The 16284-nt window shown below is 41.6% G+C and overlaps 1 protein-coding gene across 2 annotated transcripts in view; it reads right to left on the reverse strand.

Moving 5' to 3' along the window:
• The window catches only part of LOC117514902 (interleukin-1 receptor accessory protein-like 1), a 1012041-nt gene that overhangs the window by 434095 nt on the left and 561662 nt on the right, over positions 1–16284 (reverse strand). For both annotated transcript variants that reach the window (XM_034175476.1, XM_034175482.1), the window contains exon 5: positions 14895–14969. In XM_034175476.1, the coding sequence (XP_034031367.1) occupies positions 14895–14969 (75 nt within the window). The remainder of the gene's footprint in view (positions 1–14894; positions 14970–16284) is intronic.

Consider the following 16284-nt stretch of genomic DNA (forward strand, 5'->3'; position numbering starts at 1 on the left):
GCAATCAACCTGGAAGCTTACATGGTCATCCTGCAATATCCTGTCTACCATCTGGAGTGTTGCAATCCTCGGGAACAAAATTTTGAACTATTCAAAATGATGACACCAATAGAAATCAACGGGAACTCATGTGGGTCACCGGCAAGCTTACACAACTTAACTGGGCAACCCAGCTGCAAGCCGAGGGCATTAGATTTGTACAAAACACATATGTAATGCAGATAACACAGATCTGTACCCGATCCATTATCCTAAAGTTTACTGATACAGTGTGACAAGCAGGCAGCAAAAATATTCCATCCCATGAATAAGTGTCACCAGTGGCAAGGTACCTGCCATCTTCAGCTCCGCCCCTTTTTGCGACCTCAAATGGCAGTTGAGTTCCGATTTGTATCTGACTACACTAGGCATCAATTTACATCAGTCTTTTAGAAATACAAACTTCACAGTCCTGTATGGTAAATCTGTGCGGATGAGGCAGTTTTCAAAAGCCAAAACCAAGTGCAAGAAGGCGATGAGTGAGGAAAGCTACCAAGACACCCCCACAACCTTGAATAAGTTATATGCTTCTGTTGCTGTGATTGGAGAAATTGTGCAAAGTGCAAGTTTTGAATTTTGCATCCTCAGTTATACAGCTTCATGGTGAAGTGGTGTAGAGGAGGATTTTGAATGCATGAATGAATTACATCTTTATTTCGAACATGTAAACAGATTTAAAGGCGGGGAAAAAAATCAAGTACCTTCACATTGCAGCAATGAATTCACATGTCAAAAAGGAATGGGCTGAAGTAATAAACTTATATAGACACATCCCTTCTCCATAACTTAACCTAATTGAACTAAACGTCTGATTTCCTAAATAATAACTTAAAAAATGGGACAAGAAAAAATTATACAAAAAGGACAATAGAATATATGATAAACCAAAAAAGATGGGTATTGATAAGATTTGTCCATATGATGTATAACATCATGTGATGCATAACCATATGAAGTATAACTTTGTCCATATGATGTATAACACACATAAGTGTGTTATACATCATATGGACAAAGTGAGGAATCTTGGGGTAATTTTTGATCCTACGTTGTCCTCTGACCTCCACATTAGAGACATTACGTGGACTGCTTTCTTCCATCAGCGGAATATAGCAAAGATTCGTCCCATCCTGTCTATGGCTGATGCTGAGACTTTGATACATGCATTTATCTCTTCTAGACTGAACTATTGCAATGCTTTATTTTCTGGCTTACTGCAGTCCAGCACTAGGGGTCTTCAACTGGTTCAAAATGCTGCTACCAGACTTTTGTCAGGACACAGAAAGTTTGATCATATTTCACCCATTTTGGCATCCCTTCACTGGCTTCCTGTCTTTGTGAGATCGAATTTTAAGGTTCTGTTACTGACCTATAAAATTGTTCATGGACTGGCACCTTCCTACCTGGCGGACCTGGTTAAGCCCTACGTACCGGCTTGGGCCCTGTGTTTGCAGAGTACGGGACTTCTCTGTGTTCTCAGGGTGAATAAAAGGTCTGTCGGTCACATAGCCTTTTAATATCTTGCCCCTGCCCTGTGGAACAATCTCCCACTGCACATAAGGCAGTCGGACACTGTGGAGACTTTTAGACCCACTTGTTTTCTGTTTTATCATTAGTATTTTATGTATGTTATTATGTATATTTAATTTTGTTTTTTGTACTTTTTTATGGGTTGCTTTTTATTATGTTTTAATTTAAATTTTTTTGTTATGTTTTCAATGTTGTGTGACGCACCTTGGGGCAATATTATCGTGAACTGGCGCTATATAAATTAATAATTCTGATTTGCTTCTCCGTAAACATTTCAAATAAGATAAATAAAATAAAAGACACACCGGCTTGTTTTGTTGGTAGTTTCCCCCTTACGGGTGTTAACTCCTATCATGCGCTGCACTCCAGTGTATGTGTGTGTGCATCAGTGTGTGCGCATTTGGTGTCCAAAGCCCAAATGGTTTTCACCCTCCACAGTCTTCCTTTTCCTCAGCGGGGGGTGCAGATTCAACCTGTCATATTTTATTTTATTTATTTATCTTTTGCTTTTTCAACGTGTTTTATGTCAAACACGGAACTTGTTTCAGCAGGGGTGAAAGGCGCTGTGCTCCTGCTGAAGAGGAAAGAGGACTGTATGTGCTGCGCTCCGGCTTATACTTTCACCTCTGCATTGCCCAAATTTCTTTTACTTTTATATTGTAGTAACGAGGTATTGTAGTAACGAAGATGTTTAAGAAAAATGTATCAGAGTAAAAGTATACATTTTATTGAGGAAATATAGTGGCGTAAAAGTGTAAGTCGCCGTAAATGTAATTAATGAAGTAAAGTACAGATACGTCAAAATTCTACTTAAGTACAGTAATGAAGTATTTCTACTTCATTACATTACAGCACTGTGGACAAGTTGTGCTTTTAGCAGAGTTCATGAGTAGCAACAGCATAACCAGCAAAAGTAGATGGTGCCAACATCAGTTACAGAGTCTGGTAGTGTGACTTGAAGCATGCTGGGATATTTTTGACCTAATATCCTCTATTTTATCTTCAAAATAATGTAAGAATTCTTGAGCAGTAAATGGTGAGTGATGGACAGGTGGTTGCCCATGAATACATGCAGCCACAGTGTCAGACAGAACTTTGAATTCTGATTATTTTTGCTCATTTAGTCAGAATAGTACACTCTCTTAGTAGCCAGAAACACATGCCTATATTCAAGCTATGCCATTTGCCCCCTAGACTTATGCTTGAGATCACGCAGGTAGTCAAAGGTCAAGACAAGTCAAGACCACTGCAAACCCAGACACTATGTCTCCTTACTCAGCTTCTTCATTGCTCCTCAGAACTGTTAATTTAGTTTATCCTTCACTAAGATGTCCTACCTTGATTCAGTTCATCGCTGTCTCCAATTTCCTTAAAGAGCTGTTGTGACTCAGTACATCAGTAAATGAATGGAGCATCCAGTGGTTAATTTGATTCAGTACACAAAGGAGCCAGACCAATAAATCTTTGACAGAGAAGACTCCGATCTCTTTGTTGACTGAAAAGATTAGTTCTACCACAGTTATTAAGCCATAAATGATACAGTATGTTATCATTTGTTAGCAGTCCTCTTCGAGTACAATAGCTGTTCTCGTAGGTATTCTGCTCAGTTAAACAAACTCAACCAAGGCAGAAATCTAAATTAAATATAAACCAGACTTTTTGTGCAGCATATGTCGTTGCTGAATTTGTGATTGATCTGTGTACCCTGAGATGGGAAGAACTGTGGGCACAGACTCCAGGCTGTACTGTATATCTTAATACTCAAGTGCCTCAGCCAGTTCTTGGTGTTATTTTCTGTAGGTGGGGAGCAAATGCCTGTAGCCATTTTTCTCTTCATTTGTCGAGACATGTACAAGGTTGCAGGAGATACAACTAACAAGAGTGGGAATGCTCAACGCATAACAATAGTTTGACGTTTGATGCCAGATGCTGTCAGGGTTTGGACTTTTTGCATTATGCTTGCTTTATTCTGTTTAGTTAGGTTTGTTTGAATTTGGTGTATGTGATTTGTCTTGCTAGGTTTTTTCCTGCTTGGGCTTTGTCTGTCCCTACCTGTCTTGTCTGTCTCTCTTGGTGCTTGGTGGTGGGCATTGCACACTGTTTGGCCACACCCTTATCATGGTGCTTTCCACACACCGGTTCCTAATCTGTAGCTCATCACCAGGGTGTATATAAGCTTCACTGATTGCAATGTTTCGTCACCAGATCGTTGTGCCTTGTGCCATCTCTTCCAGCTCTGTTCGTTGTGTTTCCTCGGCGTGTCTGCTTCCTGTTGTTTTTTTTGACTGACTGCCTGTTTTTTTGACCATGTCTTCTTGCCTGATGTTCCTGATTTGTTTGCTGATTTTTGACTGCCTTTCTGTGTACTGGATCCAGCTTTCTCCACAAGTAAACTGTCTTAAAATTCAGAGCTCTGAGGTTGAGTCTTGCATTTGTGTCCAGACATCTCTGATTACCAAGCCTGATGGACAGAATCCAAAATCTAAATGTTGCACTGGTCCAGTCATGGTCTGGTGGAGTTTCTGAACTATTAAGTAAAATTAGCCCTTGTCGCTCCAGTGGGCTGAACACATCCTACAAAGTGCTTGTGTGTTGCGTCCCTCTCATTAGCACACTTATGTAAAACACAAATGGGAGCATTCCTTCACCAAGAGTCCCCTTTCTAATCGCCACCAGCAACCTTTTCTCCTCCCACAATCTGACAGCCACGATTTATGCCTCCACACTGCAGGGCATATTAACCATTTGGGACAGTGTGCTGTCTTATATCCACTTTCATCTGTAATAACCCAAGGTAAGACACCATCATATTTCATCCACTCTGTGAATCTTAAATGATTGTGTTCAATCCCCCTCAATCACTCCTACTTGTCTCCTAGTCCCTCACTACCTTCATTTCTCTGGTTCCTCTTCCTCCTCTCTCTCTTCATCTTGATCTTACTCCGTCTTCCCCTCCCTGCAGGGACATGTCTCATCTGCAGACTTGCCAGGAATTCAGATAAGATCACCCGCAGATGTACAATAACTTGAGGGGAATAAATATGCCCTAATTGAGAGAAATGATGTAATATTGATCTCAGGGCCTCTGAACCTTTGGCATCGATGGAGCATTCTGCCGAAGCTGTGACATTTAGAGGGATGGCTGGCATGTGATAGAGACTGCGCGTGAAATTGGAGAAAGGTGTTAGTAGGGTTGTGCATTGCACAGACAGTCTTTCTGTCTCTTTGTAAATCCGACGTGTCACAGCGTTTGATAAATGAGCATTAGACCGCACGAGTTAGAAAACGCTTCTCTGTTCGCAGCACGTACAGAATGTAACATCGAGCTACCACGATTGTAGCTATTCTTTAAAAATACATTTCATTTCAAATCTGAGTGGAAAAACAGGGCCTGTGCCATAATAGCTAGTGAGCGGGATCTTGCGCTTCAGTGGCTTTAACTCTCAAATTTAGATCCAAACTGCCTTTAGGGTTAAGTTGAAAATAAACACAAGCAGCCAGATCTACAAGAGTGTCGATGCCATGCTTACAAACACATCCAAAGCAGGGCGCTCGCATCCAAATTCTAGTTTATTCCAAGAACGTGCAAATGAAAGCCAATAAGCTTCACTTTTACCCTTTATTTTAAGAAGCAAACTGAAGTGAAATTTCTTTCAGCACTTGTCATTTGCTGAACCTTTAATATTACATCTTTTCAACAGGATTTGTGATGTTATCTGTAACACAGAATACCTTCATATTAAGAGATTTCAAGGATAACGCACTGCATCAGTAGTAATGATTAAATACTGAAAATGGCAAATGAATCAATGGCACCTACTGAGACAAAATCTATATAGATACTCTGCAAATTCTGTTCAAGGATAATAGGATGATCAACATTAATAGATCAATAAAACCACGAAAAGGTGAAAGACATCAAAACCATCTGGCTGACAGATGTTCAAACACATCAGAGTTGACATTTTATCTGACGTCTGAATCGTACTTCATTCCTTGCCAATGGCGATCAGTTTCTACAGAGATGAAAAAGAAAACCTAAATCAGAGTCTAAAGGTCCACAGAGAAGCAAACCCATTTATTAATTCTCACAGCTTTAATCTTCTGGTCACGAGGGTTTCATTTTCAACATCTTATCTCATAGCATCTTGACCTGCACTAGTAGTCTCCTGAGTCTTAATGGTAGAAATGATACAGAAGAAATCTGTATCTTTAGTGGGATAATCAACATGTTTTCGAATTTCAACTAGTGCACAGATTGTCAGAGTGTTATGTTATGGTGGTAAATTTATATTCAAATCCACAAATAAGTGTTTTTCAGGTTCAGGTTCAGGTGACTTTATTTGTACCCATAGGCAGATTTGTTTTGCAGCAAACAGAAAACCTTTGCAAACGAATTTAGCTATTGGTTTGCAAAGGCATTAATGGGCAAGTACACAGATGCAGTGGTTGCGGAAAGGATGACATTGTGAATTTTGGCTTAATCCTACACTGACAATTTGTACACTCTAAAACATTGCAGCTGCATTTAGTTATGTCCACTCTCCACAAGTTTTGGATGTTGCTCTTGAGTTCAACAAGAGCTCTTTATGTTAAAGAGAGGTAGCAAGTGGACATAAGTAAATGAGGATGCAATGTTTTAGAGTGGAAGAAGTACTAATCTTTGACTGAGGTAAAAAAAAAAAAAGAAAAGAAAAAACTGTTTCTTTCACAACTCTCAAAAGATGTTGTGGAAAACATAAAAAAAGATGAGATAGGTTTGGAAAAAAGTCATGACATCAACAAAACTGATTCAATTTCATTGACAAGGAAAAAAAACAGCTTGGTAGATGCATCGGATATCACAGATTGAATACACGAGACTGGAAGGTTTCATGTGCGTGACATCAATTGTTTTTGCCATTCTGCAATTTCACAAAACTGGGCCTGCAGCACCATAATGTCAAGCTACGGCTGCGCCAGAGGTGAAGTTTTCCCAGCTCATCAAGATCACAATCCCAACAATAAATGGCACCACACTCGACAAGTCAATCTAAACCAAACTAAAAAGTCAGCATAGGTATGGAACTAAGGCCCCATGTGAGCTGTCACGTCTGCACTGAGAACAACATAATGAATCAAACCTGGCAACGTGATTGGCAGAATAAAGGCTAACAAAGCAAGACTTTCTGGAAGTTTGTTTAATCACAAACTCATGTTGTGTTCACTGACACGGAGGCAAAAACTAAAAAAACTAAAACCCTGCTGCATTTAAATTAATCAGCATCTGATGTGTTTATTGTTAATGAAGTGCATACTTTAGCACTCTGCAGTTCGTCTACAGTCGTTTATTTTACATCTGGTCATGGCAACCTGGAGGCATTACAGACTCAAATTCTTGAGTCCCAGAGAGAGGGGAAAAAAATACCAAGCACAGTTTATCCAATTTCATCAATTATATTTGTGGAACAACAGCCATGAGAAGGCACTGATGAAATGCGGGGGCACAAATAAAGATCCTTATTCTTTCATTAGCTGAGTTTTATGAAGGAGCTTTCACAGTCCCTCCTGCCTTTAAATTAAGTGGTCAAAACCATCAAAGAGGTTACATGATATTGTACAACTGTTCACTAAGCAACTTATAGCTCACCACGTGTCTGAAGAACAGGTATAAAAATTTGGAACTAAAGTATCTGACAGACACTGAGGTCATAGCTGAAGATTCTTTCACAACACTACAAAATTACTTGGATAGGCCTGTTGCTTTAAATGGAAATGAGCTATGAGTTGGCATGCCCCTTTCCCTTTTTGACAGAGGCTCATAGTATGGGAACGCATACAGATTTTGGCCACAATAGGGTAGAAAATGAAATACCTTAAAATATGTAATGTAATATGCCATTTTAAAGGGTACTGTATGGAGTACAGTGGTCCCTCGTTTATCGCAGGAGTTACGTTGTAAAAATAACCCGCGATAAGCGAAGTAGTCAGCGCTATTTTTTGCAATTATTGTAGATGTTTTAAGGCTGTAAAACCCCTCACTACACAGTTTATACACCAGATTTGGCGCAGCTCCGCACAGCAGACAGGAGGGCGGTATGAGTGGCCCGATGCTGCATTTACCGAGCCCGCAGACTCAGTAAGGGCATCGGAGGCAGTGAGAGCAATCGGTGAAGCCAGTGATGCCGACCGGTGCCGTAACCGGCCCGCCTGATAAGGACGCAGAACACAATGTGCTGTTAAAAAAAAGCATGCAAAATTGCACTAAAAAAATCAGCGAAACTACGAGGCCGCGAAAGGTGAACCGCGTTATAGTGATGGACCACTGTATTAATGTGTGAAGTTTTAGAGCTTAATACCTGCTCAGCATTGAGATACAGCTGAATCAGCATTCAGAGCACCTTGCCACGGGCAAAAGAAATGCATTTTTTTAATATTCTTGGACCATACGCTGACTAGTCTACTTCCTTAAAACTAATACTCTTCCAACGGCATGTCTGTATTTCTGGTCCAATACGAGATACACAAAAATGTGAGGTACACAAAAAAAACGTGATGCACAGCAACTGAGAGAGGTTTGTTGGAACTGTTAGCTACTGCTTAAAGTGTTCAAACCAAGATGTATTGTGAAAACCAAATGACAGTGCACTCTAAAGCTGGGCTTACACTGTGCAAGTTTTGGCCCTTTTTCAGCTGATTTTTCACTCGTGCGAGAATTTTTTGGATCGCGCCAAGTTTCAGCTTAATCGCGTGTCCTGCATCGTGTAGTATACATGGAGCTGCGTTTAACCTCTCATGACCACATCCCGATCGGCAATCGTATGGTCGAATGAAAATCAAATCCGTTCGATATTCTGGTCGGCTATCGTGAAGGTATCCCGCTGGTGAAGCGCTACAAGCGTCCAACCCCTTGCACTGTGCATGTGCAAACACCGATGCGGAATTGGAGAGAGCATAAACAGTGATCATCTCTTTGGGAGAGCAGCTTCTGTCTCTTTTCCCCCCTTTCTTCAACTCATGTAAAGTCTTGAATTGTTCTTTTTTCTTTTTTTAAACTTTGATGTCTCCCATCAAGTTTTTGTAAAAATAAGAAATGTAAATAAAGTTTGAAAAAAAAAAGCTTCTGTTTATGTTTTGCTTCTGGAAACACAAGTCCGACGTGTGGTTTTTGAATGTACAATGTGAGCAGTCAGATCGCATCAGAGCATTGGGCCGTATAGTGTGAGAGCATAAATCGTGTGCTCTTAACTTTTACACCCTGTGGTTTTGTTGTACAGTTTGAGCTGGAGCCGAGTACAACAATTGAAAATATCGTACAGTGTGTGCCCAGCTTATCTCAAACACGGCAGCCTTATCAGCTACCGAAGGTCAAAATGCCCTGCTTGTTTTCCTCCAGAAATATTTCAACGGCCCTGGTGATGCACATGGCTCCCTCTTCATGTGCCCTCCCCCACAGTCTGCGGTTGTCGATAAGGCCACTTCGGAGTCTACGCATACAAGGACAGAGACTGATATGAACCCACCTGTACACATTGGCGCACGAACGCCCCACCCCCACCTCCCCTTGATTTACTGTAACCACCCACCACCCTGGCCTCTGCACTTGCCACTCCTTCCCCCCCTCGGGAGGCTGCACGACACAAATGCAGAACCCCCCCCCAAGCTCGGCTGTGCGGCATGGCTGCTGCGGCCACCCACACTCACATTGCCTCAATTCGGATGGCGGACTGTTTCAAAGTTTAGCATACATTAACAATTAAATGTATATGTGCAGTTGTTTTCATTCTGATGTGTGCCATTATTACATTCAACTAGTAAAAATTGTGGATTAATTGCTGTATTTTTGTCTGAGGTAATTGGGTGTGAAGATAATTTTGTTGCACTTGTTGTAATGACAATAAATCATTCATTATTCATTCATTCATAACTCATGGCGTAGTTCCAAGCTGGTTCTGTAGCAACTGAAATGCTATAGAGTGTGACGTACACAAATCGTGACGTACCATGTCCGTGCATCATTAATGGACCTGATATCAAATATCAATCCATCCATCCATTTTCTTCCGCTTCATCCGAGGTCAGGTCATGGGGGCAGCAGCTCAAGCAAAGCCACCCAGACCTCCCGATCCACACACACCTCCCTCAGCTCCTCTGGGGGAGGAGCCAGCTGCGAAACGTAGTCCCTCCAGCATGTCCTGGGTCTTCCCCGGGGCACACTCCTGATGGGACGTGCCCGGAACACCTCTCCAACGAGGCGACCAGGGGGCATCCCTAAAAGATGCCTGAGCCTCAGCTGGCTCCTTTCGACGTCGAGGAGCAGTGGCTCGACTCCGAACTCCTCCCGAGTGACCGAGCTCCTCACCCTATCTCTAAGGGAGCGCCCAGCCACCCTGCAGAGGAAACCCATCTCGGCCTCTTGTAATTGCAAACTTGTTCTTTCGGTCATGAGCCAAATCTCATGACCATAGGTGAGGGTCAGAACGTAGATCGATCAGTAAATCGAGAGCTTTGCCCCCCTGCTCAGCTCTCTCTTCACCATGATGGTCTGATACAGCGACTGCATCACTGCAGATGCTGCACCGATCCGTCTGTCGATCTCATGCTCCATCCATCCCTCTCTCGTGAACAAGACCCTGAGATACTTAAACTCCTCCACTTGAGGCAAGGACACTCCACCGACCTGAAGAGGGCAAAGCACCTTTTTGTGGTCGAGAACCATGGCCTCGGATTTGGAGGTGTTGATTTTCATCCCAGACGCTTCACACTCAGCTGCAAACTGCTCCAGTGCACGCGGAAGGTCCTGATTTGACGAAGCCAACAGAACTACATCGTCCACAAACAGCAGAGATGAGATTCTGTGGTTCCCAAACCGGACGCCCTCTACACCCTGACTGCGCCTAGAAATTCTGTCCATAAAGGTAATGAACAAAGGTAATGATATCAAATATATTCAAAGAAATAGATGACTAAATAGTAACTACATATTAACTATACCTTAACTATTGACATTCCATAAACAGCTGCCCTGCTCATTGGTATGTCATCCCTTGGGTGCAAGTTTTTGTGACATACAAAAATGTCTTTGTAACAGGAAAAAAATAAGTGAGTGTACACGATCCCATTGAATACGCCCAGAGGCCTTTCTCTCCCACAGTGATTTTAAGCTGTTTTAAAAAAGATGTAAAGCAGTTGAAATTAGAACTTCACTGGCTAAATTGCCAAACTGTTTCAAACTGATACCACCTTTCTTGGAACCTATTTTGTTAACAGCTCTAAACCAATGCTGATATTATTGAAACTACATTTTATCTGGTTAAATTTGATTTCTGGTTAGATTTCAATATATTATTTAACAGTTCTGCACAAGACTTTGAATATAAAAACAGTCTCTTCTGTGACAGTTTTCTTTTTTAATCATGAATTCTAATTCAAAGACATCTGAATGAGCCACAGTAAAGTGTTATTCTGCTTGATGCAGCCGACTTGACACAATCTCCAGATCCGTCTGGTGGCTTCACACGTCCGTCCCGGGAAGTCACCCGTGGCGGAGTCGATGGCGCCATGATTGAAGGTGAAGCAGGTGGTATATCAGTGTTGGGGACTGGCGAGTGTGACTCTCCTTCACACTGAGCCTCTTCACTGTTTTCAGAAGTCCCTGGAGTGCCGGGGAAGGGTCTCACGTGGCAACGATTCCTGCGTAGTACTCCTGCTGGACCAAAGATGACCTGGATGAGTCACACTGAGCAAGAGCAGATGCTGTCATTGTCCATCCTTGTTTGTTGTCCAGCTTCACAGCAAAGCTGATTCCAGGCTGGAGTTCTGGTAGATGTCTGGCACCGTGCCTGTTTTCATAGGTGTGTCTGTTGCTCTCTTATCCACCTGTCTCGTGCTCTGGAGATCTGCCCATGCTGACTGTAGCTCAGCTTCCAAATTAGGACCTGTGGTGTGGATTTGCCTGCGAAGCATGAGCTCAGATGGGTTCAGGCCTGGGGCAGGGTTGCTCTGTAGATCACAAAGGCTAAGCAAGGATTAATGTGTTCCAGGATGTGTTTTGCTGTCTGTAAAGCTCTCTCAGCCTGACCAATGGCTTGAGCGTAGTGAAGGCTGCTTGTGTTTGAAATTGCCCTTCTGAGAAAACTCCATGAAAGTTCTTTTGGAGAACTGGGGACCATTCTCTGTGAATGGTGTGTTTAAGCATCGCCACCTGAAGATGTTTTTAATCTTACCTCCAGTGGTTTCACCTGAAATATCCCTGGGGCAGGCTGTTGCTGTGTAAAAAGAAAAATACTTGACTCAAATAGTCAAGTACTTTTGTTAATTTAGCTTACAAATATCTGCTGCTACTCTCCCATAGGAGGCTGGGAAGCAGTGTTTACTGATGAGGTCCTCTCTTTTGAGTACATTGAAAAAAGAACCAATTTAAAAAGCATTACAATTGGTAAAACCTGAAAGAATGAAGATGTTTGAACTTAAGTTTGTAAGTTATTGTTGATCTAGACTTGATCTAACTTACAACTTACAAACTTAAGTTGTTTGAACTTAAGTTTGTAAGTTATTGTTGATCTAGAGTTGATCTAACTTACGATCTTACGTTCAAACAACTTCATTCATTCAGGTTTTACCAAAATAATGCTTTTTTAAGTTGGTTCAACTATTCTCTTTTTTTCCGTGTAGGCTTGGACCCTTGACAGTGTTTACATGTGCTTTTTCCTGAATGTCTCCGCATATTCTAGGCCATCATAGTTTTTTTTTTTTTGAGACCTGAAAGTCCAGAAAAATGTCTGAACCGAGGACACGTTTTATATGTTTGGTCCGGTTAGTTTACTTTTACACTGCACTTTGCACCAAACTGCATCTCCCTATACTTCATATTGACCGGTTTGTTCTTAATTTGGTGGACATTTCCAGCTGAATGGAGAAAAAATTATAAACAAATTCCTTTCAATACAAAATTATTATTGATGTGATATTTTTACCAGCAGCATATGGCGGCAACTGCCGTTAAACACTACTAATTTTCAGATTCTAACCACATCCCACAATGATGAGGACGAAACAGATGCTGGTTTATCTTTAACACAGAGAAAACACAGGAAGCAAGAGATGGATTACTTAACTGCAGACGGTCACCTAGTTTTAATTAAGTAAACATGAAAACTGTGTGTGATACTACAGAGACAAATTAAGCTAGACATCCAAAAAAAATTAAAATTTTAGGTGAGCATTAGAGCTTCCTGTTTTACTAAAAGTCTGTGCAAAAGGCTGTATGTTTCCAATAATTAAATTATTGCTTATTTCTTCTTCTACTGCTGAATAGGTGACAATGACCTTCCTTGAATTCCTGTAAGTGGTCTGAAAATCTATCCAAAAAGTGTTTTCGCACAGCAAAACAAACTGGTAGAGGTGGGCGATACCGGGAATTTTGGTATTGATCCGATACCAAGTAAATACAGGCCGAGTACCGCCGATATCGATACCGATACTTTTTCATATTTAAACTTCAAAGATCCAAAGGATCCAAAAGACCTAGGATAGAATTTCACCAAACACTGTACGTGACAACAAAATACTTTATTATCACAATCAACATTTTTGTTTAAAAAAATCACTCAGCACAACTTAAAACAAAATCTCTTGAGGTAGAGGGCTGACAAACCACAATACAAGGGCGCGCTGCTCCGTGTCGTGTGACACAGCGCAGCTGTTACAGACAGAGAGTAGACTTTGATGAATCTGCGTGTGCAGCAGTCAGTGCGTGCGGGAGAGAAAAAAAGCTTGAGTATTGATCTTTTTACACGAGGATTGTTCAATATCAATACCAGCGTTGGTATCGATATTATCGATATTAGGATCGATCCGCCCACCTCTACAAACCGGATGGTTCAGCTTGATCTGGACTGAGAGCACCTCTGTTGGTCAGTCCAAATTTTGGTCCTTTCATCCAGACCATGACCTGAGGCAGCTTTAATCTGCCATTTCATTAGCATGAAAATGGAAACTGTGAAGGTCCAGATCAAACAATGGACGTGTGAAAGAACCTTGAGCGTAATCGCTGTGCTTCACTCTTCCCTGATGGCCATCTTGTACTGTATGTACTGTACTGTATGTGTTGCTCAGCTCTACACGTTTGTGGTACTACCATTCTGTCATTGCTTAAGTGGTGAGGTAATATCTGTAGGTGTAGTAGGCTTTTACATTCTCTGACACTTTAACTTCATAATTTTGGCCACCCCATCATATTTTGGACAAACATTGTATACTACTTCACTCGCTCATTTGCCTTGACAGCACTTTGTCCAATATACCAATGACCAACCTGTTATGCTCATTTTTGTTCTTGGCATTGGTGAATGCACAGGTGTTGGCTAACTCATACAGGCTTCTGAAGTATTCCTCTGCTGTTTCTCCTCGTTTCTGTGTGTGCTGATGGAATAACATTCGCCTTAGGCAATAAATAAGGTTCCAGTTTTGTCAAACATTCTCATCATCATTTGGATCTTCATCATTCTCTTCAGAAAATGTGACAATCTTACAGAATGGCTCTGCTTCCTTCCCCAGTGAGTAGACATAAGCCCTGTATGAGTCCAGTCGGGACTTTTCCGTGGGTTCTGCAATGTGAATCAGCTGATAATTCCCTTTGGATGAGACGCCAGTTCATCGAAAGGTACTTTCCCAGCCAAAGCCTGTACTCGTTCACAGCTGTTTGGACTATGACAATGCAGATGAAGTGTCATGTTCAAGGACAGAAAGTTCACTGGGTCTATATGCTGGTATATTCTGGAGCTAACTGCTGTACAACGAGTACAGTATGTACAAACCCGCATCTTGCCCTCTTGCTTGTTGAGTTTTGTTGCCATCGAGTCACAATGCAGCATCTACCACAACTCTAGCCACTGTCCTGGGTGAGAGAAGTAAAAGGTTTTGGCATCTTCTGGCACCATGTGTTCTTCTGAAAAAAAAAATATGTATGTATATATGTGTTGGGGGGGGGGGGGGGTGCTTGTTTTTTTTGTGTGCCTATATTATGAAATAACTTTTGCATAAAATAAAACTCCTGTTTAAAGACTGTAACTTTGCTTGGCATTAGATAATATAGCCATTCCCTCCACTGGCCCGTTACTCCACAAGAACTGTTTCCCAATACATTCTGACCCAAATATAGCCGCTAAATATGCAGAGAAAAGAGGGAATCCAATGACATATATTTCTCAAAACAAAGCCACTGTGAATTAGAACGAGACCTACTTTCAGAGAACTGGCTTTGAATGTGAAGTGAGAAGCCGCCGCGTCACCGTCAGCACACGTGATGCACCGTGCAGATTATATGTGGGAATATCTTTTCTTACCTAATGCCATCTCTATGATGCTCACTTGGTTCTCTGAAGGAAACAGGATTTTTGGAGGCTTGTCTGTCAAGGGAGCTGTGAAAAGACAAACAGAAACAGAAAAGCAAGACAATATTACATTTTGATTTTTTTTTCCTCCCCATGGAGAGTGGGTGCATGATTTATTTATTTGACTACAAAAATAAAGGCTTTCTTAAAATTGGAACAAATATATGGGGATATTTAAATAAATGACAGAGAGATGGTGAATGATCATTGACTTTATATTATTCATTGACAGATTTAAACACTGATGTGAACAGTTTGAAAAAGTAGTTGTGTTTGTGCACATTGATGTTGGTCGTTCATAGAAGGACAGTTCTAGGAAAGTGAAACCAAAAAATGTCCTTGTGGCCAGTTCCTGCATCCTTCTTTTTCAGGATTGTACATGATATTTTACATTGGTTTAGTAATGTGAACATGTGTCCTATCATTCTTCTTTTAACAACTTAAGTTCATTTTTTTTTTAACTGATCATAAAATGTGTGTAGCTTTGGCATGTTTACCATGCAGCAACAGACATCCTGGGAATTTGTGGGTTCCCCAAGAAGTTGCTGGACATTATGGGCAGCCTATACCCGGGTCCTGTGAGTGCTGTTCAGAGCAGAAGCAGAGGCTGCCTTTTCTTCTGGTAAATATTGGCTTTCTTCAGGGATTTCTTCTGGCTTGCATACTGTTCAGTGCTTACACAGACTGCCTTGGGTACAGTTGTGGAAATCCCCAACGATGTGCCTTTGCTGGTGAAGAAAGGTTTACAGACTTTGATTTTACAGCCTTTGCCATGAAGCTCAAAACTGAGCTTCTACAGCTTAATTGAAGTTGTCCAATCACCTGGGGTAAATTCAGGTGATTGGACATGATTTGGAAACACACCTGTCTACATATAAGGTCCCACAGTTGACAGTGCATGTCAGAGCACAAACCAACCATGAACCCAAAGGAATTGTCTGTAGACCTCCAAGACAGGACTGTCTCAAGACACAAATCTGGGGAAGACAAAAACATTTCTATTGCTTTGAAGGCCCCAATGAGCACAGTGGCCTCCATCATACATACATGGAAGATTCTTCCTAGAGCTGGTCACCCATCTAAACTGAGCGATAGGGGGAGAAGCACCGTAGTCAGGGAGGTGACCAACTGTCACTCTGTCAGAGCTCCAGCATTCCTCTATGTAGAGAGGAGAACCTTCCAGAAGGACAACCATCTCTGCAGCAATCCACCAATTAGGCCTGTATGATAGAGTGGCCAGACAGAAGCCACTCTTTGGTAAAAGGCACATGGTAGCCCAGTCTAAGGCACACCTGTGCACTAATCATGGTGTCTAATCAGCATCTTGATATGGCACACCTGT

The sequence above is a fragment of the Thalassophryne amazonica genome, chromosome 1, assembly GCF_902500255.1.
Source record: "Thalassophryne amazonica chromosome 1, fThaAma1.1, whole genome shotgun sequence".
Classification (NCBI taxonomy): Eukaryota; Metazoa; Chordata; class Actinopteri; order Batrachoidiformes; family Batrachoididae; genus Thalassophryne; species Thalassophryne amazonica.